This window comes from Myripristis murdjan, chromosome 23 (genome assembly GCF_902150065.1).
Source record: "Myripristis murdjan chromosome 23, fMyrMur1.1, whole genome shotgun sequence".
Taxonomy (NCBI): Eukaryota; Metazoa; Chordata; class Actinopteri; order Holocentriformes; family Holocentridae; genus Myripristis; species Myripristis murdjan.
The window spans coordinates 12,339,051-12,366,514 of record NC_044002.1 but is presented as its reverse complement, the minus strand read 5'-3'; the positions used below and the strand labels follow the sequence as shown (position 1 = coordinate 12,366,514).

The 27,464-nt window shown below is 41.0% G+C and overlaps 1 protein-coding gene across 1 annotated transcript in view; it reads left to right on the top strand.

Moving 5' to 3' along the window:
- Window positions 1-27,464, top strand: part of wnk1b (WNK lysine deficient protein kinase 1b) — a 130,780-nt gene that overhangs the window by 51,465 nt on the left and 51,851 nt on the right. The window contains exons 3-8 of the mRNA XM_030046489.1: window positions 7,470-7,642; window positions 17,117-17,337; window positions 18,538-18,695; window positions 25,189-25,277; window positions 26,997-27,136; window positions 27,344-27,423. Coding sequence (XP_029902349.1) covers window positions 7,470-7,642; window positions 17,117-17,337; window positions 18,538-18,695; window positions 25,189-25,277; window positions 26,997-27,136; window positions 27,344-27,423 — 861 coding nt within the window. The remainder of the gene's footprint in view (window positions 1-7,469; window positions 7,643-17,116; window positions 17,338-18,537; window positions 18,696-25,188; window positions 25,278-26,996; window positions 27,137-27,343; window positions 27,424-27,464) is intronic.

Here is a 27,464-nt window from a genome sequence, read left to right as displayed (position 1 = left end):
ATATGTAATTTTTTTTCTGTCAGATTTTGTTTTTGTATTACTTGACAAATAAGGGCCGGGTTGGTAACATAATCTACAGAGTCCCCATTTCCAGCAGTGAGCCAGGCTTCATGACAATCACAGTAATATAAGTTAGTTGTATTTTAGGACAAATGTTCTTTTCTGTGAAAAGTGAGCATAAGGTGAAACATATTATATGCATCTCCATGGAACACCACATTGATGCAGACATGACCGATTTTTAACCATGTAAAACTAGGTCAGGTTACACACACACATGCACACAGAGCACGGAGGCAGACACATGGCCCTGGTTACTGCAATATGTAGAGTGGTGATTGATGGGAAACCAAAAACCACCTAAATACGAAGAGTGGAGGGAGGGGTAAGAGAGACAAACAAAGAGGTACAGAATGAATGAGTGAGTCAGTAAGAAAGAGGGAGAGGAAGATAAAAAGAGGAGAGGAAGAAGGAAAAGGAGAAAGCAAGCAAAAGGGGAACAGAGAAGGAAGGAATGAACATGCAAACATAAATGTTGGTGTTTCCTTCCCCTTTTTTGCCACCCAGCCCTGAAATGTCTTTTTGAGTTATAAGATTAGTCTCTATCTCGGTGCCTCTTTCTGTCTCTCCCTCCCCTTCTGAACTTTGCTGGAACTTATTCATTCTCTTTTCAATCATTCTTATTCACAACAGATGGTCCATATCTCTTCTCTCTTACTTCTCTCTCTCTCTCTCTCTCTCTCTCTCTCTCTCTCTCTCTCTCTCTCTCTCTCTCTCTCTCTCTCTCCCTCTCTCTCTCTCTATCTGGCTAACCATAACAAGCTGTGGCAAAGGTCTTTGAGAGGTTTTGGTTTGTGTGCGCATACATGCATGTGAATGAAGCTTGTGTGTGTGTTTGTGTGTGCCCAGCATGTATCTGTGTGTGTGTGTGTGTGTGTGTGTGTGTGTGTTGTAGGGGGTTTGTGGTTCTTTGCAGGAGAGCATTTCCTGCAAGTCCTGTGGGTCTTAGAAACAGTAGGCTATATAGTAATGGAACACACTGGTCTCTTTTCAGCACACACACATACACACGCATATTTTACAGAAGAACACACAGATGTTCAAATATATGTGTACACACATTCATACTCTTGTATGAAGACACACAAACATGCACATTTACAAACTTAAAAGCAAATTCGCACTGCATTGTCTTATTCAAGCACACACACTTAAGAACATGTTCTTTCAAGCAAGCAACATATTTGCATGCATTTACACACACGCAGACACACACACACACACACACAGACAAACACCCCTATATGCATACACATAAGTCCCTGGAGACCGCCACTGTAGGTCTTCCTAGAACAAATCAGCACACTGACTGAACCAAAAAGCCTTAATGTAATAAAAACCCACAGGTCTCAACTGTACTCCTGTTACAGAGTAGCATTCTTCCAAAATGGGGTCAGGACTCAAAGGTTGATCAGAAGAAGATTGAATTGGGTCACTGAAACATTCTGAAGAAATTGAGACAAAAAGTTCATAGTTTTATTAGGTTTATTAAGTAGGCCTGCACAATTATGGTAAAAATGATGCTCTTAATTACTGTGGTTGATAACGATCAGGACTATTAATCATGATAATTTGTTTCAGTTTCAGAAAAGAAAAAAAAAAAAAAACACCTTTGCACCTGAACAAATATTTTGTCTTTGTCCCATTTTTCAGTGCAGTTTCTCAAAGTACCACCAGCCTGAGGGACTTTTCATTTTACTGCACTTCTCTTGATTGTGACCCCTATTTACCAGAAATCAAACAGTAAATAATTGCCGTTTTATTACTTTGGCATGCAGCTACAACCCTAAGGTAAACTTTGGAGAGTTTTTACTAGTATGTCCAAAGTATTTCCAAATGACAGACATGATCCATTTTTGCAAACAAAAATGTTTTCACATTCAGTCTATTCATTCTTTTTTTTTTTTTTTTTTTTTTTTTTTTTTTTAACTAGCTTTTCCATATATGGTCTATGTTAGTTTTCTCTACCTTCCTCTGCATCCCCACTTTTGATGACATGGGTGCTCTTTTATTAATCTGGGTGGTAACATAAAATCACAAGATAAAATTACCTACTGTTGTCACTTTGTAAAAATTGAACAGTCATATTCCAAATCACACCTGATTTTTTTTTTTTTTTTTTTTTTTTTTAATTGGTACTCTATATCCTCAGGGAACCAATAAGGACAGGAGAACAACACTAGCCACTAAGTACAATTGTTGAAATAGCTGAAAAGCCGTTTCTCAATTTACCAGTCACTATGGCCCGCACAGAACAAAATTTCTTTCCTGTCCTGGAAGCAACATAGACGCTTTGCTCTTTCGACAATGGCAACAGGACAGAGGGCCTGAGAAACAGATGACCAAAATTTGAACACAGAGGATGATGTGTACTATGTTTAGGCCTCTGCAGTTCCCAGGAGAGATCAGGCATTGGACAGTATCCTGGGATAGCTGTGTGACTGATGCTAGCTCCCTGGGAGGCTTACAGACCAGACCTATTTGTATCACCATTTGTTGTAACATGGTTTAACGGTTTACTTAGTGTCAGGTGAATTGTCAGCCACAAAAAGGCATACCAAATTGACTGTTAAACACTTTGCTGTGATTATCTAAAATTTCTGGCACTGAAAATATTGTCTTATGTTGCAATCCCCATCTATCTGGCACTGTGAGTCACGCAGGTTCGTTGGGGTGCTGCAGGCCAGACCAGAGCAGATGATCACAGAGTGTTAAGGCACAGCAGGACATCCTGATCAAACAAGCCGATCACAGAGCCTCCTCTCTGAGTCTCTCTGCAGGAACCTGCCTATTCTTTTAAAACTGGCATTTCACTTTCTGTGCCTGTCTGGTGGTGTGTGTGTGTGTGTGTGTGTGTGTGTGTGTGTGTGTGTGTTTCTTCGTTGCCTGGTACAGGACAGAAATAGGACAGTCAGACTGTCAGACTTAGGACTGTCACTACAGCAGCACCAGCAACACCTCCTTATAGGTGGCTTCGTTCAAGTCCTCAGACAGGAGAAAGTAAGGTAGTCAAAGAAATTTGCAGGGTTGAGAGAAAGAGAAAGTTCACATAGGTGTATGCGTTCTGTGCTTGTGTGTGTTTGTGTTTATGTGTGTGTGTATTAGGGAGAGAGAAAGAGAGCAAAAGAGAGATAGAGATAGGAGGCTAAGGAAGAGAGTGAGGGTATTTTTGAATCTGACAAACTCAAGTCTCATGATGTTTTGAAGCCGGGAGCAGAAAGGAAGGGATAGAGACGGAGCGAGCGGAGAAAACATCCACTTACAACAACAAGACTAATCTGCTGGAGCTCAGATTAATTTCCTAAGTACCCCTGCCCTAATACCAATGCAGTTTATTTATATGTATGTTACATCTGTATATATTTTATATAAACATTATGTGTAACAGATTTGTAGCCACTTTATATGATAGAGCAAAGAAGGTAACATTAATAATAGATTGTGAAGCCCCCTTAGACTTACTGTCCGCTTTTTACACACACACACACACACACACACACACACACACACACACACACACACACACACACACACACACACACACTACAGAGGGCAAGGCAATCATTTGGTGCCCTGGGGGAAGTGTTTAGCAGTGATTTGGTTGGTCAGGATCCTTTCTAAGTGCTGCTCGGAAATGGAATGTTGGCTTCCAGTCAGTCATGTGATCTGCAGCTGTTGTCATGTGACCATGAGAGCTGGTCATGTGATCATATTATGAGAGAGATGTTTCACTCTCTTTGTTGTTGCTCTCTTGCTGTTTTGATTGCGTATATGTTTTGATATGCTTTGACTGTGTATAGGTGTGTGTTCGTGTGTGTGTTCGTGTGTGTGTGTGTGTGTGTGTGTGTGTGTCTGAAATTGTATATTTCTGAATGCATGCATGTATGTGACTGTGTGTGTCAGTTGCTAATGGTCCATCATCAGTGAAATGGTTGCTGTGGGATGACAGGATAAGCTGATAAGATACACACGCCCACACATGCACACACACACACACACACACACACACACACACACACACAGCGTTTTTATGCACTTAGAAATACATTGATGCTTTCAGATGCACGTAGATTTCTAGAAATTTCTCTCTCTCTCTCTCTCTCTCTCTCTCTCTCTCGCGCCCGCGCTCTCTGTAATCATATGATATACATGAGGCCCCACGTTACAATTCTCTGACATTAATATCCTCTCAGTTAATATTACATTTTGATATGCAACCAGCTAATTGGTATAAGCACATTTTTTTCAGAAAAATATTGACTTCTTGAATACAGCAGTGAAATAGTTTTCACAAAGGTAGGTTGCCCCTTAGCAAGCCTCTTCTCAAACTGGTTAGTATGGTGATAATACTACAATAGTGTTACTTTGAATCGTTTTCCTCCCTTTGTTCCATCCCCTGATCTCACTTCACCTTTAAAATACTGAATAACTTGAGATGCACTCGAAACCCACAGGCTAATGTCAAAATGTATTGTCGCTAAGCCAAACATGAGGCTACTTTTCTTAGCTGAAGTGTCGACATTTTGAAGATACAAGGTTTTCATGTAACAGCTATACTTTGAATTTGTTTTCTGATTTCATTTCAATTCCCAAATTTCTGTCTGTTCCAGGTAAATTTGAAACTTATGTATTTTTTCAATGTGCTCATTTGTTAATATGTTTTTCATATCTGGCGTAACCTACTTGCAACTTAATGTTATCTGTGAAGTTGTTTCCATATTTAGCATAAACAAGTGAATAATTTAAGGTCACTGAGGAAGTCGTTTTATTTGGTCTAACATCCTGTGAGTATTGAGGTCTCATCACCTTATTTATTGTCGTCAGGCAGACATGTTGTTTATTTTTGGGGCAGCAACGTGCTGAATGTGTCAGCTATGGTTAGACACAGAGCTGGTGAAGAAACAGCTAGAAACATCAATACACACAAAGGCACATAAGCATGCGCGCACACACTCACTAAAACACATACACAGCCTATTGTTCATGCCCCAGTAATCCTCTGAGAAACTAGAGAATATATCCCTCAATACATTTCAATGGAACTAATTATTAAAAAAAAACAAAAAACAACCCAAACCAAATGTTGCTTTTCTAACTTTCTAATGCAGGGTTTTCAGACTTTGTAATCCTGGGCTTCTTTTACTTGCAAAGAAAGTTCACATATACAGTATAGCATACAAAGACATACCTGAATGCATGAAAGCTTAACCACACACACACATACACATCTTTACAAGGTCTGCCCTGCCACAATGCCCTTTGCATGAGTGTTTATGGAGGTATGAGTGGTAGAGCTGGAATTCCTGTTAAACTCTATATGTGTTTGTGTGTTTGTGTGTGTGTGTGTGTGTGTGTGTGTGTGTGTGTGTGTGTGTGTGTGTGTGTGTGTGCATTTTCCTGCATCTGTGTGTCTGTATGTGTTGTTTGAAGTGTGTGGGTGTTAGTGTTAGTGCTAGAGTGTGTGTGTGTGTCTAAAATCTCTTCTTTAAAGCCAGTCTTGTTCAGGGTGGAAGAATGTGGCCTGTAACTTTCTTTTCTTAGCTTGTTTTGGTCCAGATCTTACAGGTGACTCTGTCCGCTAGTCACACAGACTCACTTAAAGCCTGTTGATAAGGTTGCAGGCTAAAACTCAAACTGGAGCAACACATTAAGGATGTGCATCACAGCGGAAACATTGCAAACAGTTTGTAGATTCCTTGAGTAGTTTTTAAAATCCAGTTCATATTTTTTACATCTTGTCTAGAGCATACATCCTTGTATTAATGTAACTTGTTAGGTACGTTAGACAGAATCTAGCTGCATACTCCTGTCTGTTTGGATTATAATAGCATGCTTAAATGGGGCATTAGTGTCAGATGCAAAAGCAACCTAGCCTATGTTTGCTATCTTTAGAATCAGATTGTTGTTCATACCATGCCAGCTATTCATAAAACCCACCAGCAGGCTTAATGATGTGGTAGTGGATAGACCATGGTGGTAGGCATTTTACCTATTCATAAACAGGGATTACTGTTGCAGCTCTACCACTGGTGTTATTTTGGCACCACTGCACTTTTCTGATTATTTGCATGTCCCGCATGTGATTCATAAAAGCACTCTGCTGTGCAAAAAATACCACTTTCTCTGGCAAGGTGGCACTGTTCTAACTTTTGATCATCTACTTTTAAAAAAACAGCTTTATTTTTGAGCGCATTATCTCTGAAAGTTGTGTTTTGGCAATGTATTTCAGCACTGTACTTGTGTTACTGTATATGTGTGTGTGTGTGTGTGTGTGTGTACATACACACATATATAATTTTTTTAATGCATACATTTGCATTAAGTGACACACTCGACTACATGCAGCAACATTTTCTTTAAATTTCTCGTATATTGTTTCTTATTTTACTGTTAAGAGAAAAAATAAAAGAAATCAACTCCAGATGCCTCAAATGTTCTTAACCATCCAAATCTGCTCTTACCCACGTGTGGTGCATGTTGAATCCCACCAGTTCGTAAAATGGAGTTGTGTGTCTGAGCATTTGTTACTAGCATAAGATTACACCCCCTAAACACTATACAAGGGCAACTGTGGCACCATGTGCAAAATACTCTGGCACATGCCCAAGAATTGGAGATGCCACCAAACAAGGCTGTAGGAAGAAAAAGAACTTCAGAAGCTGAAATCAGATTTGATTGTGATTATGTGGTTTGTGAGTGCTGAGCAGAGTCAGATTTCCCTTCTGGCACAATAAAGTCTGAAGTGAACTGAACTAGACTGAAGTACCTAGAAAAGAAAATGTGATTTTCCAGTGTCAGTACTGGTGTTACAGAAGAGTCAAAAAGCTAGCAATGGCACAAAAAGTCTCCTCAGCAGAGGGACATACAGTTTCTGGTATAAAATGAAAATGGTTCAAAATGAAAATGCCGACCAAAAAACACATTGCCCAAGCTGAACATCTATGGTAACAGCTGTATGAGGGCAGGACAGTTTGTGAAGCTCCTGACGGAGCGTTACTGCAGTTCTACTGTATAAACTCTCTAAATCTCATTCATGCGTATAAATATTTTTAATACCTGTTGTGGTCTAGAGGCTTTGTTGCTGTTATTTCAGCAAACTCTGAAATGTCTGCATTCAAATATTCTCTAATCCCTATGATTGCTCTAAAACATAAAATAATATAAATATAGCAATGCATTGATATTGATATTTAATACATTTTTTATATTCTTCAGATTTTATGTTTCAGCTATGTTTCCATGTGTTGGCCAGATGATTTGTAGACTGTGACATTGTTAAAGGTGTCCTGTATATTGCAGTGGTGATCATTGCCTGAAGTATATTGTATTGTTTATCTTTGTGTAGTATTTTATTTTATTCTTAATTTGTTTACATGATGAGTAATTGTCCTCTCCTGTCCCGTGTGTAGGACCGTAAGCTGTCCAAGTCAGAGCGGCAGCGCTTCAAAGAGGAGGCTGGGATGTTGAAGGGTCTCCAGCATCCTAACATTGTCCGCTTCTACGACTCCTGGGAGGGACCGTGCAAAGGAAAGAAATGCATTGTTCTGGTCACCGAGCTGATGACCTCTGGCACTCTTAAAACGTGAGTCCATGTGATACATACACATTGAACATGAGCACAGCTACACAGTGAAAGAAACATGTGGTCTTGCACGTTTACAGTTACTGCACATAGCACACACTGACCAATACAGTATGCAGACAAACATGTAAGAGCGTTGGCTTGCTTGTCCAGTCCATAGGCACTGATTGAGCCTTCATTCTGGGGAAAGCGAAAAGATGAATGTATCTCTTGGGAATCAATAGTACTGAACTGTAAAACAGAATAAATGTGTTGTACTAGGACTTAGCAGTGACAATTAAGAATCATGTATTTATCAAAAATGGTTTGCAGTCTTAATTAGAGTCTTGTCCTTTTGGGTTACTAGGTTAATCCCACATTTATCCTTTATTTTGTAAGTGGGTCCTCACTGAACACAATAGATAAACAAATTACAAAATTATTACCCTGAAACAAGCAGCATGACCTGCCACAGGGGAGATACCATCACTTGACTCAAGACAACTTGCTGTGCATGCAGGTGATTTGATGATGATTAGATGCACACTCTGGATCACCTGCTTTTTTTCCTCTTTGATACTGCTAAAATAAGAATAGTTACAACGAATGATGACTCACCTCCAGTTTGTTGAAATCCTCAATGTTTTACACACACACACACGCACGCACGCACGCACGCACGCACACACACACACACAGACACACACACACATGCTTTCCACAGCACAATGACTGGCATGCTTTCAAAACATGGACACACACACACGCACACACACACACACACACCTGTTTCATCCATTTTCCTGTTAAATTGAGCAGCTATTTTTCTGACTTATTTTAAACTATTCACATGGCTGTTTCATAAGCACTTCATGTCCCAGTATGAGCCCAAAGCTGAGTGCATCTCTTAGTAGGTCAGCTTGTGTGAGTGATTGAAAGTGTTTGTGTGTTTGTGTTATGTATACAAGTGCATGAGTGCCTGCCTGTCTGTCTGACTGCCTGTCTATGTGTTTGTGTTTCTTTGTGTATGTGTGTCAATGCCAGCAGCGTCTGTCGGTCTCTCTCCTATTTGTCTCTGCCCCCAAATAATACTTTGTGGAGAGCTGATGCGTCTGTGAATGTGTGTCCATTGCCTGAATGTGTGCCAGTCTTTCTGCTGTGGAGAATAGGTGTATGCATTTGTATGTGATCGTTGAGCTCCTGTCACAATAAAAATCCAAATGGGTGGGGGGCGGGGTGAACAGCTCCAAAGTGGCATACTGTGTGCCCCACGCAATGCATCGTGGGACATCAGCCCACATGCCAGGTGCTGCATCTGGTGCAGAGTCCTCTCATTCCTGATAGTGAGATAGAGGGCGAGAGAGAACAGCAGAGAGTAGTGGAGAGAGACAGAGTGAGAGAAAGAGAGAATCTAGGAAGGGATGGAGACAGATGAGATCACACACAGATACATTTAGTTGGAAGGACTGAGGAGACGGAGACACATAAAGATAGTCAGATCAGCAGATTTTTAAATATACAGAGTCAAACAGGCAGAAAGACAAATCAACAGACATAGAACTAGATATTCAGTAAACAGGAAGCCAGGTAGACTGACAGGCTGACCAACCACCTTTGACCGCTGCAGCACAGAGCATTCTGGAATAGTAGCGCCCCCTGCTGGAAGACTGTGATTGTTTTTTTTTTTGTTGTTGTTGTTGTTTGTTTGTTTGTTGTTTTTTTTTTTAAATTTTGTAAATGTACATCAGCAGCCAGTGGAGTCCCCCATCATTTAGGCAATCTGTCCTGCATCAGCGAGACGGAACAGCAGTATAAAGTCGAGTGTCTTACACACATCAGTCAGTAAAATGAACTCAAACTGCATTTGTCTATGTCATCCCCTCCCAAACATCTCCTGTGCAAAATTAAGATGCAGGGCCTTTTATTGACCTCCCCTTGCCTTCACCGAAAACACACATACACAGAAAAATGGGACAAGCAGGCTATACACGTTCATCATGTCAAACTGAAATCTATTTCTGAAATAAAAATGAGTGAATGAAATATTCAGAATAACCTTGGAGAGTAAACTTATTGAGAATGTGAAGGCCAGTAGTAAAATGGAGAAGGTATACCAGATAATGCAGTTATGTTACTTAGATTATCCATAATCAGGGTGAGAGCCCTGAGTATGGGCAATGTTATAGACTATATATTCTATGTGTATATGTATACATAGATACACACACACACACACACACACGCACACGCACATGCACACGCACTCGCACAAAATTCTTGAGAAAGCTGAATAATCTTAAAATATTGGTATGTGTTCCTAACATGAATTATAAACATTTATTAAAAAAGAATCGTCACACGTATATGTATGTTTATATGAATGTTTGGCATGTGTGTTCAAAGAACAAAGACCACAGATAAAGATTTGGCTGCTGTCCAGCTGCAGACTTGTAAAGGAAAGAGACTCTGGTACACTGAAGTGGTGGAAAAAGACAGAGATAGATGAAGAGAGGGAGGAGCGATAAGGAAGGAGGCAGACACAGAGAGGATGGAAAGACTGACCAGCATGCATTCAGGGTATTAGAGGTCCCTTATCTGTGTGTCTGTGTGTGTGTGTGTGTGCGTGTGTAACCTGCCTCCCAAATGGACAGAGTGAATGGGTGCTTGAATGTGTGTGAGAGAGGTGCTTTGTGCTGTGTCACTCCAGCATTGAGCGCCTTGGGGTTTAACATGTCTGTCAACTGTTCTGACTTCAGAGAGAGAGAGACATACACAGATACACACACACACACACACACATACACACAGATAGAGAGAGAGAGAGAGTAAGAGAGAAAGAGAGACGGGGTAAAGAGGGAGAGTTGAAGGGATTACTGTTTCTTCAGCGATTTGTAAGAAAGAGATGGAGGGAAGAGAAGATTTCGTATACAGATCGTGCAGACTTGTATTTTGAGTTAGGGTGTCTTAAAATGTCTTTAAAAAAGATTATTATTCTTCTCAAGTCAAACTGTTCATGAAAATATGCGATCATGTCTAGATCATGTAGTCAAATAAATTCTGATTTGTAAATTTAATAGGCATTGAAAAATGTCACTGTCTTTAAAAGCCAAATAGAAGTCCATCAGTCAGGCTGAGACACTTTGCCCTTCAGTTTAGTGAGTTTGAACATAGTAAATACTGCTATTGGCCCACATGTTAAAAAGGATGTCATTTACCATAAATGAAGCAGACCTTGTAGCATAGCTATTAACCCTGATACTGCTGATTATAGGCCAGACAGAGCACAGGACACACATTGTTTGTTTTCAGCTCACAGCAGATTTCTCTAATTAGCTTTGCTCTCTCTCTCTGTCTGGTTAAATGTGTTAATGTGTGAAATCAGCCAGTGTGTAGTGGTGATTCAGTAGTAGATAAATCAGTAGTGATTGGATGGATGGAAATTCTGCATACTCTTGGCCTTCAGTGGCACATGTCTAGCTCATTCATGTCTGTGTTCACCAGGTTATTGAATGTGGTCTGTGCTGGCAAACACAGGATTACCCCTATAAGAGCGGCTAGAATGTATGTGAGTGATATAGATACAGGTTGGAGCAAGCTGCAGCTGAATGCTGTTGCATTAGCAGAGCAGCTGTTGACCCTCAGGATCTTTGCATGACTGGAGTTGTCAATGATGCTTGGATCCAGATTCACTGGTGCCCCTCTGCAACGGGTAACTAGAGGCCTCTGTATTGCGAGAGCACCTGTCAGCAGTCATGACTCAGGCTGAAGAACTGACGTCAAGTCTGATGGAGACTGCATCGTTCTTCACAGGGTCACTCAGAGCTTCAGTCAGCTGCTCTGGTGCTTTTAGTTTCATCAGAATCAGCCACAGATCTGATAATCCTCACTCAGAGCCCCCTGCCTCTGCTGTGAAACATCTCCACATTCTCCATTTGAGCTCACTTGTAGAAATGAGTGACGAGAGTAGTTGAGACAAGCTCCTATAGAAAATAAAATAGTTTTGAACTTAGTTTAAACTTTGAACATTCAAGTTTGAACACTGAACTAAAATGAAATAATCAACTGATGAAAGAAGAGAATTTTCAGCACTCATTATTCAAAGCACTTCCACAAACCACTCTTACAGAAATAAGCTGAAATCATACTGTTTTATGTGGTGCAGTCAAGAAAATCTGCATGGCAGTGCAGTTAAATAGAACCAGCAGAAAAGAGTTATTACTATAAGGCAGTCATGGAATAGTTTATCTCCTCTGTCCAGTCCCCATCACTTAAATGGTCAGAAGATGATGCCTGTTGTTGAGGGAAACAAAGCACATTTAGCCTCCCCTGTGACTGTCTCCTCACTCTATATTGAGCAGAACAGGTCACACAAGTCCTCAACTGATAAGAGAAAATTGGAAATGCTTTGCTTTGAGTTTGAACACTGATTTTAAATGAACTAATCAACAGTTACAATCAAATGAACTCTGCACAGCTTTTCTGAATAGTTGTAGCTTACAGCTTTCAAGCTTTTGGCAGGCACTACTTTATCAAATATATAATCAAATATATCTATATATACATATACACACACATACACACACACACACACACACACACACACACACACACAAACAAAAACAAAACAAAAAAAACATTGACTTTTTTTTTCACTTCGACTTTTTGATGGACCCTGGTGGGCGTTTTCAGTGGGTCGACTTTTAGGTTAATGCCCTAATACATATACATACATACATATACATACATAAACATACATACATACATATTTACACACACACACACACATATTTAAGCAATATCATACACATGGGAGTACTGTTATATTGAATATTAGCCCCTACAACTGAATCATTACTGCCGATTTAGCCTATGACTGTGCTGTTAGTAGAAGTGCACAACCTCAACAATTCTACAAACAACACCATTCATCAAATAACTTTAAAAGGATACAACAGATTTTGATTTACTCATGTAATCAACTTTTCGGCTTCGCTAACACAAGTATTTCCGTCAGAAATCAAACAACTGAATTGAACATAAACTGTTTCCGGACTGCAAGCTACTTTGCCAGGAGGTTTTCACTGTAGTATCTGCTCATAGTAGTGTCTTACCCCCAAAGCTGCCTGTAAAGCAGCACGTCCTGTCCCTTGTCTTAACCATAGCTATAACCAAAACCAAAACCACAGCCTGGGAAGCAGCATTACCAGTCAACAGTGAGGTAAAAAAGGAAGAAAGCAGTCACTTCTGTCCTCCCACATATCGTCTTCTGACCACCATTCATGATTTAACTCCGTCTTTGTGCTGATGCGGTGCATAGATCCCAGGTGTCCTCTTGTCCAATCAGATTGCACCACTGGAACTAACTATTCTATATATATATATATATATACACTATATTACCAAAAGTATTCGCTCACCCATTCAAATGATCAGAATCAGGTGTCCTAATCACTTGGCCTGACCACAGGTGTATAAAATCAAGCACTCAGGCATGCAGACTGTGAAACAAGACATTTGTGAAAGAATGGGCCGCTCTCAGGAGCTCAGTGAATTCCAGCGTGGAACTGTCATAGGATGCCACCTGTGCAACAAATCCAGTCATGAAATTTCCTCGCTCCTAAATATTCCACAGTCAACTGTCAGCTCTATTATAACAAAATGGAAGCGTTTGGGAACAACAGCAACTCAGCCACAAAGTGGTAGGCCACGTAAAGTGACGGAGAGGGGTCAGCGGATGCTGAAGCGCATAGTGCAAAGAGGTCGCCGACTTTCTGCACAGTCAATTGCTACAGAGCTACAAACTTCATGTGACCTTCAGATTAGCCCAAGTACAGTACGCAGAGAGCTTCATGGAATGGGTTTCCATGGCCGAGCAGCTGCAGCCAAGCCACACATCACCAAGTGCAATGCAAAGCGTCGGATGCAATGGTGTAAAGCACGCCGCCACTGGCCTCTAGAGCAGTGGAGACGCGTTCTCTGGAGTGATGAATCACGCTTTTCCATCTGGCAATCTGATGGACGAGTCTGGGTTTGGAGGTTGCCAGGAGAACGGTACATTTCAGACTGCATTGTGCCGACTGTGAAATTTGGTGGAGGAGGAATTATGGTGTGGGGTTGTTTTTCAGGAGCTGGGCTTGGCCCCTTAGTTCCAGTGAAAGGAACTTTGAATGCTTCAGGATACCAAAACATTTTGGACAATTCCATGCTCCCAACCTTGTGGGAACAGTTTGGAGCGGGCCCCTTCCTCTTCCAACATGACTGTGCACCAGTGCACAAAGCAAGGTCCATAAAGACATGGATGACAGAGTCTGGTGTGGATGAACTTGACTGGCCTGCACAGAGTCCTGACCTGAACCCGATAGAACACCTTTGGGATGAATTAGAGCGGAGACTGAGAGCCAGGCCTTCTCGACCAACATCAGTGTGTGACCTCACCAATGCGCTTTTGGAAGAATGGTCAAAAATTCCTATAAACACTCTCTTCAACCTTGTGGACAGTCTTCCCAGAAGAGTTGAAGCTGTAATAGCTGCAAAAGGTGGACCGACATCATATTGAACTCTATGGGTTAGGAATGGGATGGCACTTCAGTTCATAGTATGAGTAAAGGCAGGTGAGCGAATACTTTTGGTAATATAGTGTATATTCACACAGTCTTATGATATACAAATCAAATGGACTGAAAACTCTTACTCGTCCATATGTCTGAATGTGAGTGGTTGTCTGTCTATCTGTTACGCCCTGTGTTGTCCAGGGTGTTACTCACACAGGGTGTATGCTGGGATATGCATCCCTCACAACATAGCAGTAAGCAGGTAAAGGCAGTAAATAAATATTTTACAGTACTGTATGATTAAAAAAATTCACCCGTAAATGGAGCAATTAGACATTAAACAGTACTTTGAGAAGATAATTTACAACAAGGAGTCTGTAGGAAGTCTGTTAGAATTTTACTGTATGTGACCAGGCCACTAAATGCAATGTAATATAGTTAATGTGTACCAGATGTAACATCTGTGGGGATCTTAGCATGAGCACTATCCTAGTTCATGCTAAAGCACCAGATGTCACTTCTGTGGGGACATGCAATAGTACAGCTAATACTGTACAATCAGAAACAGCAAACAATGTGACGCTGATATGGGATTTTAGCCTTGCATTGCATAAGGTTAAAACTACTGGGCTTGTTCATGTACAGCATGTATATGAGATCTAGTAGTTTAACTGGCTGGTAATGGATCTATCCAAAACTTGTTATGGCTGAATAAAGAGCTAATGAGTGCTGGCAGTTTTTATAGGTTTTGGGCCTTTTTGTAATTCACTGTCACTCCTTTGTTCTTAATTTGATCACATCCAGGCTAATCATTTTTTATATAGATGAAATGAGTTTTCACCTAATTCCTGTTTTTCCTGATATTCCAGTGGTATTTGAAATTCACATAATTGCAGTTTCTGATTGTGCAAACATCAGCATGGTTGTTGGTAAGAGCATGCCTGCGTGTTGGTGTGTGTGCATACATATTTGTGTGTATAAAGCTGTGTTTTGAATTTTTCATGTGTCTCTTTAAGCGAGGATTGTCTGACAATAATACACACTGGATGTGAAAGCTTTCATCTTTAACTGAAGTATTATATGTCTTTCTGCTTCATTGTTTGCATCTCACTGTCTGCCTGCCTTGTTTGTACTTTTGTGGGTCTGTCTGTTTATCTGTCTGTCTTTCTGTTTGTCCATCTGTTTCTCTGTCTCTTCACATTTTCCTTTAGTGTAATTAATACACTCAGATTGAGTTCCAGTACAAGGGCTTGTTTTTCTGCAGTGACATTACAGGAGAACATATTCAAAACAATTCAAAATAGCCCTCAGCTACAATAAAATAGTGCCTCACTGTTTATAGTGGAGGGATACTCCACTGTTTTTTTTTTGTTTTGTTTTTTTTTCTCCAGCAAAGTCATCTTCTTAATTCTCCTCTGCAATTAACAGGGGTAACATGGTCTTTTTCAATTGTCAGAAATGAACCTGGAACTTTCCTTAATCTGAGACTTTCCAGAACCTGTGACATTCAGGTTCTGCCTTTTGTTTCCTTTTCCACTGCATGGAGAACCAGCCCTGAAGGGTGGGATGTGCCTCTGGCTTAATCTTTTTTGTAGTCTTACTTTATTTTTTCCAATGGTTTGGCTGTACACTGAATGGCCTTCTCTCCCAAATGCAGTGATTTTTTTAAAAAAAAAATATCTATGATAATTTTTATTATAGATCAGTGTTTTGAAAGACTGAGTTGAGATCCCACTGAACACTGTACAGTGTCAGTTAAAAGCCATGTCAGTCACATCAACACAGTCGCGAAGCATCAGGCTATTTAGCTAAACTGTTTTGTCCCCTGTTTGTTGGTAGATTATATCAGGCGTAATGGGTGGTTTTCCCCACTTGTATCACCTTCTGACTAATCATGTTTCAAGTAGAGTTCTCATATTCTGCCCGAACCCGACCCGACCCGACCCGACGCGACATTTTCGGGTTGGGTCGGGCCTAATATTTACGTGAATTGGGCGGGTCGGGTCGGGCTTCGGGTTCTGTGGGGGATTTTTTTTTTTTTTTTTTTTTTTTTAAATAAAAAAATAGAATTATGTGTTCTGTTATTGATTATGACGTTTCATTTTTATGTGACTGGTGGAGAGAGTGAGAGACTGGATTGGATTTGGAGGCTAAACTTTCAGTGACAGACAGACAACCAGCTGTGCGAGCGCAGCGCAAACAAGTGAGAGAGAGTTGCAGCAGTATCCCGCTGTGCTGGCAGACTCGGCAGCAGGGACGGTTTCTGCTATGGGCAGTGCAACTGCCCAGGGCGCAATCTACTTGGGGGCGCACGAGAAAAAAAAAAAAATCTCCAGTTTTCTAGACTACCGTATTGACCCGCACACGCCGCGGCACCATCAGTCGGCATCACGCGGGCCGGCCGCGGCACCGTCCGATACCGCGCCCACCCGTCAGGTCAGGTGACAGGTGAGCTGCCTGATGCTGCCGCGGCCGGCCCGCCTGATACCGACTGATGGTGCCCCGGTGCCGCGGCCGACCGGCTCTGCTAAATAATGGCGAATTTGGCGATTTTTTTTTTTTTTTTCGGGCTTTATCGGGCTGTCGGGCCTAAAGTTCGGCTAATTAGTCGGGTCGGGTCGGGCCTCGGGCTGGCCCAGTCAGGCCCGGGTCGGGTCGGGTCTTAATTTTCAGGCCCGATGAGAACTCAAGATTTCAAGATCTTAACCTGTAACTGCGTTGCTGTGAAATGCTTTCCGAACATGTGAAATAGCCTACATGCCATAATGCAAAAAGGACCATCAGGCGTTCATTGCCTTGTGATGAAGGACACTTGGCAGGGATTGAACTTTTGCTCATGGGACAGTCTCTCCAACTGCTTGACCCTGCTGCAGACTGTGCATTCTTTTTTATGCGACACTGAATGATAAATGACCCAATCTCATGTGTTTTCCTTGTCCTGCAGCTACCTGAAGCGTTTCAAGGTGATGAAGATCAAGGTCCTGCGCTCGTGGTGCAGACAAATCCTCAAAGGCCTTCACTTCCTGCACACCAGAGCTCCTCCCATCATCCACCGAGACCTGAAATGTGATAACATCTTCATTACGGGGCCTACAGGGTCAGTGAAGATAGGAGACCTGGGCCTAGCCACACTGAAGAGGGCCTCCTTTGCCAAGAGTGTCATAGGTAGGAAGTTGCATGTCGCATGCATATGAAGAAGACAGGCAAACATACACCCTTTTTTCTCTGTCTTTCACATGCATCTGTCATTGTCAGCCTCAAGGCTATACATCGTATTAGCATGGAATGTTGGAATATTTTGATTTTGGTTTAGGAGGGTGGGGAAAATGAGAAGACCAACATGATTTATGAATTTTACAACAATAACTGCTTCATGAGGTCTCACACACACACACACACACACACACCCAAGCTTGTGTAAGAACACATTCATTCTGTACATACTACACACCCATACATGAGTAAAAGCAAATCCCAGGTATTTGGACACATTGAGGTAAATGTCTGTCAAGGAGGTGGTAATAGGCTGTCTGGAGGGTTTTTTTTATGTACCTACATACACATCACAGATACAACACATGCACACACGAGTCATGAGTGGCTAGTATATTTTATGTAGTAATTTGACAGTTTCTCAGTTGCCGTTGAAAAGGTTAGTCCCAGGTATTGTGGTGTTAACACATATATTCTCACACATACTGTATGCATACGCATGCATTTTAGGTGGCAGTGACATGTTTCTAAAAGTGTAACTTTTTAGTAATAAAGCAAACCTCAGGTATTTGAACCCACCCCCCACGTTGCTGTTTGTTGTTGCTGCACTGAAGGTTATGTTAAGTGCATCATTTGTAAAGTTATGTGTAGTTTTTTTTCCTTCTCGTAGAACAAAGCAGAGAGTGTAAATATAAAAAAATAATCGCAGGCACAGCTGTCTGTAGGGCTGTTTTAAGAGAAACAATATTGCAGTCTTTCTACATTTGGGAGTTGCTGGCCTCACTCAATGAGAATTGTGTTCATGCTTTTTTGTGTGCCAAATAAACACAAATCATAACAGTAATGCTTGTAAGTTGTACTGTAAGAGATATTCATACTTTGATTTGTGATTTGTTTTTCAGAAATAGGACTACTTAAATTGCCTTAGTCTAGCATGTAAATATAAGTTTGTCTTGGTGAAGACAAGTCTTGTCTTTGGTGCAATGCATGCACACTATGTATGTGATTCTCAGAGGGCTCTGTAAAGAGACAAATTCCCAGTCACAGACTGTAAGATGGAGAGTGTAATATGGTGACTGAGGGCTGTAAAATCTCCAAATAAATAAAAGGCTAATTCTCTTCCCTCTCATCCCCTTCTGTTTCTCTCCCCAGGCACCCCGGAGTTCATGGCTCCAGAGATGTATGAGGAGAAATATGATGAATCTGTGGATGTCTATGCCTTTGGCATGTGTATGTTGGAAATGGCTACATCAGAATATCCCTACTCGGAATGCCAGAATGCTGCCCAGATCTACAAACGAGTTACTAGTGTAAGTCCATATATGCAGATGTGTGCATGTGTGTGTGTTTATGTGTGTGTCTGTGTGAGAGAGAGAGATTACTTCTTTTGAACTGCTCAGCTGTGAATGTTTCAAGGCTTTCATCTCCATCTTCCTCTGTTTCTTGATTTCCCTCTTCCTGTGCCTCTCACTCCTTCCACTTGTTTACGTTCTGTATTAATAAGTCAGGCATGAGTTGCAGGAGTTTTAGTCATATGACTCTTTTTTTCACTGATCCATCATTTCTCTCTCTCTCTCTCTCTCTCTCTCTCTCTCTCTCTCTCTCTCTTTCTGTGTCCCTCTCTCTCACACGCATGTGCACACTGCCTTGCATGCGAAAAGACAGGACATGACTCGAGAGAGGTTGTTGGTTTTGGGTGTTGTGTTTTTCCACCACTAGAGAGCGATAATGAGGAGGCGAAGGGCAGATACAGAAAGAAACAGAGTTATAGAGACTAGAGACTTACAGAGACACACACATGTAAGATGGGTTTCTTTTTATTTGATTACCTTTAAGTATTGGATGAAAAATTACTTAGTTTTGCATAAATGTTTTTACACTTGGGGGAAGCAGGAATTTTTCCATCAATAAAGATTATGCAGTAAACAGTGATGGAAAGATATCAGTGCATAACAACCTTCCAGATATATCACATCCACTTTCTCTTCTATAAGTCTCTATCATGATTGTTTGGCCATAAGTTGGTGCAATAGCACATTGCCAAGTGCGTTTCTTTGTTTTCGTCTTTGAATGAAAGTATGTAGTGGCAAGTTGCCCACTACTGATCAGTTATTCAAAGGCCTTATTTATTATTATTTATGATTATTTATTGAAAGTCGCCTAATTCACAATTTATCTTTTGCGACGTCTCAAAAGTCTGAAAGATTTGCTTGACAGTTGGATGGAAATACAGAGAGAGAGAGGGAGAGACAGAGAGACAGAGAGGGAGAGACAGAGAGACAGAGAGAGAGAGAGAGAGAGAGAGAGAGAGAGAGAGAGAGAGACAAAAACCGAGAGGGACAACAGATGCAATCAGAGGGTGTTTTAAGCTGAGTGCTGCTGAGGTCATCAACCAGCCCCCAGCCCCTCCTCCCCCACTCCACACCCCACCACCATCACCATCACACATACACACACACACAGGCTGATGAGACAGCTGTCTCCCTCCCTGCCTCATGGGACTGAGTTCAGCTCTGTGGCGGCTGACAGTGATGGTTAATGGACCAGAGGCATTTACTAGAAATTTCTCTCTCTGCCTCTCTCTCATTTTCTCTCTCTCTCTCTCTCTCTCTCTCTCTCTCTCTCTCTCTCTCTCTCTCTCTCTATTTCTCTCACTATTTCTCTCTCTCTCTGAATGCAGTTCATGAGCATAGACAACAAATTTACCGAAGCATGAGACATTTTTACATTAAATAAAGTCGAATTAAATCCTTCTCATCCCTTCTATGTGTGTGTATGTGTGTGTGTTTCAGTAGCTGGACATTTGTGGCTCTAGGTTGCTCTAGGTTTGCCACCATGCAGTGACTATCAGTTGTCTGTGTGTGAGTAAAACAGTTTGCTGCAGAAATTCCACATTTATATTTAATTTTCTGAATGAATCTTTTGGTTTGAAGTTTACTGCAGATTTGGGTTGTTAGAGGGGGAAAAAAGCAGGTTGGTATTTGGGACACAGAGTGAGGAAGTGAAGCTGTCTCAACCTCTCTTCATCAGTCGACCTCTTTATATCTCCAGTCTGTGATGGCTGAGTTTGTATACAGTGAAGGCTTTTGGGTCATTCCATGTCATTTCACCAAATTTTCAGGACATCCCACGCACTTGGGTCGGTGTATGTGTAGTTCCTGAGATATTGACATCTGAAAATGGAGGAAAAATAAGGATGCGCGAAAATTGCACCAAAATCGGCCCATGTGCGTGGGCCATTTGGTGAAATGACATGGAATGACCCTTTTTTAAATTAGTTTCAGTGTGCTCAGATAGGTTGTTAGTGCATAAGCTCTTTTTACGCTCACATATTATTTTCTCATATGTTTTGGTTCTATCAGTGATCCCATTTTCTCTTTTGATTCTTTACATTTTGGTTGGATGTGATTCTGTTGATGTTGATAACGTGCTTGGCTATGTGGAGAGAGCTCTTCTCTGGCTTCATCTCTTGGCAGATTAAGGCTTTGTGGTGGCAGGTCTGGGTGGTGACAGATGTTTGTAAAATTTCATTACTCTTTCCTTATTGTGAATAACTCAAATTTAACTCTCAGGGAGCATGATTGACAAAGCCTGAACAGGACATTAATTTTCTGTGCCATTGAGGGAAAGGTGAAATACGATCGACTGCTCCTACTGATTAGCAAATTCATTTATGTTTAAACTGGGTAAGATTGTATAGGTTGGACTAAGATTGCAACCCTGCCTCACCCCATGACTCTGGGAAGAAAAAGACAGTTCTCTCTCATGCTGTCTCTCTTGATATCTCCTCCCTCATCTCTCTGTCTCTCTGCATATCTCAATTGAATTCAAGAAGCTGTATTGGCACGATAAAATCATTCTTACTCTGCCAAAGCATTGGTAGAAATCTCTCTCTCTCTCTCATGCACACACACTGCATGCCTCTGTCATTCTTTCTCTCAGTTCAGTTCAGTTCATTTCAAATAAGATTTCCTGGCATACACCAGGGCATATGGACTATATGTTTTCATATGTGTACATATGTGATTAAATACAAAAAGACTGAAGAGGAATGAAAAAGAGACAAAAGAAAAAAGTAAAAGTTAAGGTATTACATTTTAGATTCACAACAATATAGTAGAATATAACATTTCAGCTCAAGTCTATATTGCAGCTACAGTAGCTCATACATTTAAATGACAGGGCAGTTTCTAGCTGATCATTAGTCAAACAACCAGCTTGTAATAGGCTTTCTGTACATGTTACTGCCTATTTCTCACACACACACACACACACACACACACACACACACACACACAGTTCTGACAGCCGCAGGGCTCCTCGGTCACCTGCTTCCCTGCTTTTCGCTGCTTAATCCATCCTTCCGGCTCCCCATCCACTTATCCCTCCATTTATCCTTCCCTCTGTCCATCTTTCCAGCATTCCAACCTTAATTAACACCTGATTTCTTGAATCAGTAACCTTCAATAAAACAGTACAACAAACCCTATTCACTGAAGAGTAAATGTAGTATAGGTATAGAATTTCCTTTGTTTAAAGCACTGTGTTATGGTGCTGTCAGTATTAGAGTGCCAGTATTAGTATTATGAACATTAATCCCTTTAGTAAGTAAATGGTTGACATTTAGACTGTTGCTTCCCCTTGATTAAGCTAAGATCTGCAAGTTTGCATCTATAGGTGTGACGAGAGGATGATTTGAAGGTTGATATTAACTTGCTCTGTCAAATAACCCGTGGTAAAACCTCTGCACACACTGTTGTTGATGTGCTTTTTGGCCTCTTCTCCCTCTAGAACATTCCTTAGTTCTAATCAGCCTTGTTAAGGGAAACTAACTCTTTCTTTCTCTCTGTCCATCTCCTCTCCATCACCCTCCCTTTCCCGCTTTCAGACTTAATACCATTACTTCCTCCATCAGTCCTAACTGTGTTTAGCCTTGGAATCTCAGAATTGGTGTGCGTGTGTGTATGTGTTTGTGAGCGGGGTGGTGGGGGCGGGTGAGTTGTTATGTAATGTTGGGGTGGGGGGTGCAGGAGAGAACAAGGCCAAGGAGTAGGTAGGGAAGACAGGGCTGGAGGGAAAGAGGAGGAGAAGGAGGTGGTCAGTTCAGCTACAGGCAGAGGGAGGCTGAGATAAGTCAGCAAGACACTCAGTGACTCAGTCAGTCAACTAGCTTCACCTACCAGACTTATCGTTCCAAGAGGTCACTCACTCACTGATATATTTTCAAGGTAAGTCACTCATTCTTCCCCTTGGCTCTCAAATGTGTCTTTGACATTATTGTTGCCAGTTCTGATTTCTAATTTTTCCTGGTTTTACATTTATGCATTCCTGTTTCATCTTGCTTGGTTGATGTGAGGAAACACATGTTGTCTCAGACTTCGCTTCTTCTGTTTTCAGAAGGTTTGATCTCTTGAGGTGAATTGAATTGATTTAAATTTTGGTTGGCTGGTTTATTAGAGAACCCGTCTTTTGGTAACTTAGCAGCCTTGTCTTTTTGGCTTGGCAATCTCTGTGGGAACAGGCAACTGGAGTTAATTGATTGGATGATGTATTTGAAAGCTTGTTATCATGCAGCCCCCTGTGGAGCAGAGTGAGGAAATTTAGGCCGAAATCAAGAGAGGAACCTATTTGTCTCTTCTCTCCTCTTATTTAATTAGGATTTAGCTTTAGCACCTACTTGGTTGTCTTTTGTTCAGTCTCTGTTTCATTCCTTGGCTAACAGTGATTGAACTAACAGGCTGGTCATTAAAGTGCCTCCTTGTGAGCAGTATAACAGAGCCTCTGTTTGCTTTGGGGATATTTTGAAGAGAGCACCAAAAAACACTCTGTAGAACTTATGAATGTCAGTAAGAACAGTTCCACTTAACATTATACAGTGCTGAAAGCATCTAAGACTGGCTGTACATCTTGTTATGATGCGCTTAATGTCACTAAAAAGAGATTTAAAGAGTAACAAAAAAAATTACCGTTGATTACAGACAAGTAGTTGCTTCTTGTTGCTACGTAGAAGCTTTTGATTTTAGAGGTGGACATTAATGTGTTGTGTTTTTTCTGAAGTTGAAACATGTCTTTCAAAATACAAAGTCCCTTGAGAATGGGTGTCATCATGATGCTGTTCTTAGTGTGATCCCTCACTTCTTCACTTCTTCTTAAAAGGATCAGAAACACATACTCACATTTATGATTATTAGGTTTTAACTGATGTCAAAGCGTTTTTAGAGATAGGACAATAATACTTGGTGGTACCTCATTATGAGTGCACATTTTGAAGTGCTAATGTTTTAGGCAGTAAAATCAGCAGTTAACTGGGTTTTAAAATGAGAAGAAGGTGAAAATGATTGGATGTTTTGCAGTGTTATACGTTAGTTTGACTCTACATAATCAAATTGATTTGACAGACGCTCCCACCTGCTGCCTCCCCTCCCTCTCCACTGCTGCTCTTTCAGTGCATTGCAGTTTTCAAACGAGTGGGGTAGGTGGAGTGGAACTTAAATTTGAGATGCCTTCACGCTTTAATGACTTTGATTTTCCATTCGGCCCCCAGGGGTGTGTTTGGGGTCATGGGGGATTGAACTTGTGACCTTATGACAGGATAGTCTCTCTGCTGCTCATAGTTATGTGATGCTAAAGACTATCTGCTGTGGCCTCTTGAGAATGGCAAATTATTTAATATTTTCCTGCGGTACGCACTTAACAATGTAATAGTCAAGAAATATACTACACTGTCAGTATTTAACCTACTTACACAGTTGCCAGAGCAAAGCACTGAATTTTCATGGTTCATCAATTTGAATAAGTGACTCAGACTCCATGTGATTCTGGTTTACCTACATTAAATTATCACCAGTCACCAGGTTCCTGTAGGACCTTGTCAGAGAGGAAAGCCTTTTTGACATTTTTCGATTTTATGAGTCACATAACTCAAGATTTATTGATACTGCAATTGTTTTAACTTCTGTTATCCATTCCAATTTTCCAGTGTGGTAGCACATCTAACACCTGACACATTTTGAAGGGTAAAGCCTATAAAAGGGACACCTTCCGCAATGTGGTATTCAATTCTATTCTTTTGTTTCTTAAAAAAGGCCTACATTAATGGATTTCAAGAATAAATTTACAGTCCCCAATATTTTAATATATATATTAATATATTTATATATATATTAATATATTTGTGGGCAACGTGACATTGTGCAGTGTGTTCGCAGAGAGATGTCCAATCTGAAACGCCACTGTGGTCTTTTGGATCCCGTGTCTCCTTCATCTCTCCTCTAGACTGACCCCTGCTGCTAAATGATGTGTGTGTGCGTGTGTGTGTGTGTGTCTGTGTGTGTGTATGTGTATGAATCATTGGTGTGTGTGGTGTTTCTGCATGTTTGTGTGTGTGTGTTAAAAGATAGCAGCCTCAGAGTAATCCTATCCCCTGCCCCACTGAGAAACAGCCTGTCTGTTTTGTGCAGTTCTTCCCAAACTTCTGTAAGTCCATCGATTTAACCTCTCTCTCTGTGTGTGTGTGTGTGTGTGTGTGTCTGCTTGGTGCTTGCTTCAACTATTCCCTGACTTTATTGCTGTTCTCTCTCTCTCTCTCTCTCTCTCTCTCTCTCTCTCTCTCTCTCTCTCTCTCTCTCTCTCTCTGTGTGTGTGTGTGTGTGTGTGTGTGTGTGTGTGTGTGTGTGTGTGTGTGTGTGTGTGTGTGTTTGTGTGTGTGTGTGTGTGTGCGTGTGTGTGTGTGTGTGTGTGTGTGTGTGTGTGTGTGTGTGTGTGTGTGTGTGTGTGTGTGTGTGTGTGTGTGTTTGTGTACAGGGAGTCAAGCCGGGCAGTTTTGACAAGGTAGCCATTCCTGAGGTGAAGGAAATAATAGAGGGCTGCATCAGACAGAACAAGGATGAGAGGTGAGACACACACACACACACACACACACACACACACACACACATACGGACACACATATGCACACTTTTTTTCTCTCATTATTATGGTACTAATTGAAATTTTGGGTGTATGGTGGATTTTCCACCACAGTTCTGGTTGACAGATGTATGATCTATTAACCTCTGAGGTTAATAGAATAAAAGCAGTGTTTTTTTTCTTGTTTTTTTTTTTTTTCTTGCCCAGTTTTAGAGTTTCAGTACAGAAGTTGGACAGGAAAGTCATTTTCCTCCTCAGTCCTCTTCTAACTCTTCCACAGTTTTCAGTCAGAGATAAGAAGTGCTGTGTTCCTCTCTCTCCCCATGCCTTGTGCCTGCCAAAACATCCACCATAGCCTCTTGTCCACTGCTTTAGAAAACTAACCAAGTCTAAACTCTTTCTTTCACTCTCTCTACCCCTCCCTTCTTTCTCCATGTTGTCCAAGTCTGTGTTCTGTTCATTCTCTGCTTCATAAAATTAACTGTTACTCTCCACTGTTCTGCTCTGTCATGACCTCAACTTTTCTATTAAGCTGCTATCTAGGGAAAACCCTGAAAACAACCACAGTAACACAATTACACCAAGACAAGCAGAACAAAATCACCTGATGCAGATTTAAAGAATAAATCCACTGTTACACATGATTGACACCAAAACATGACTTGTTGCTGCTGTAGAACTCCATTGGAGCTGCCTTGGAAAAAATCTTGATATGTTCCATCATTTGCATTGGGCCAGTAATAACAAAAATACATTGCCGCATAACAAAATGGAGTCAGAGGGGCAGGATGCATCTCCAGTAGCTGGTTTTTAAGGTTTTAAAGGGTGATTTTTTTTTTTTTTTTTTTTACTCTCTCTGTATATCACTGGCTTTTGCTTCTCATTACTCTGAAAGTAAACAATGCTGTGTTTCATATTCCCCACTGAGCTAAGTTTTTTGCTTGTCTTTGGTGTTAGGAGTGTTCAGTGTTTGAAGTTATAGTTAAATAAATAAATAAACAAATAAACATTTCGACTGTTGTCAAAACATAGTCATATTCAGGGGGATTTTCAGAAGTTACCTGGCAACAGCAGCAGCCCAGAATCTTCAGCTAAGCATTCGTTTTGTAATGCAAAAAATATGGTATCTCATGGACATGATGCTGAATTTGCTGTGTATTGCTTTTTGGTGTCTTGCAGTAAGAATCTATTTTCTGCTTATAAAGGTTCAATATTTTGTTTATTCAGTCTTGTGCGTTTGCACCTTTTGAAGCCGATATGAAACAAAAAAAAGAAATTTCTGTAAGAAGAAAAGAAATTTCCGAGTAGTGACCTCTAACTGATATTTGACCACCAGTCACTGCTTTAGCAGAAGGTTGCTTATGATTTACACTTTAATCACCAGGTCTGTCTTATTAGGTTATCAACTGGAATCCAGCTGACAGGGCCCTGCTGTTCATGGATAAACCATATTATCATTTAATCAACCAATCAATCAGTTAATCAAGTTGTAAATCCACCTCTCCCTCTTCTCCTTCATCTCTTTCATCTCTGTCTCAAAGGTATGTTACAGGGATACTGTTAAGAACAACTAGTCAAAAATGTGTTATGTTATATGAGCTGTTTTATATTCTCTCTCTCAGTCCCCATCAATGTATCTTTCCCCCTCTGCCCTCACAGCCTGCTTCCCTCCTTTCTTATCTGTGTCTCTTGTATTTTTCTAGGTATGCTATCAAGGTCCTATTGAACCATGCGTTCTTCCAGGAGGACACTGGCGTCAGGGTCGAGCTGGCAGAGGAGGATGATGGGGAGATGATCGCTATCAAACTCTGGCTCAGGATAGAAGACGTCAAAAAGCTCAAAGGCAAGGAACAACTTTAAGAGCTGACAATTAACACAGTCCTTTGACCACTTGAGTCTAAAAACTAAAATTTGAACCTACAATAGATGTTCCTTTGGTGTTCTGAAATCATATCACCGTTTGGTTTATATCTTAGATTATTTTGTACAATTATTTTCCCACAGAACTCTTTCAGTCACTGACTGACCAATAGTCTGTGTTTCTTTTCAGGCAAATACAAGGACAACGAAGCTATTGAGTTCTCCTTCGACCTGAACAAGGACGTTCCTGAAGATGTGGCCCAGGAAATGGTATGCAGGCAGAAGGGGAAGGATTAAAGTAGGATTAAAGG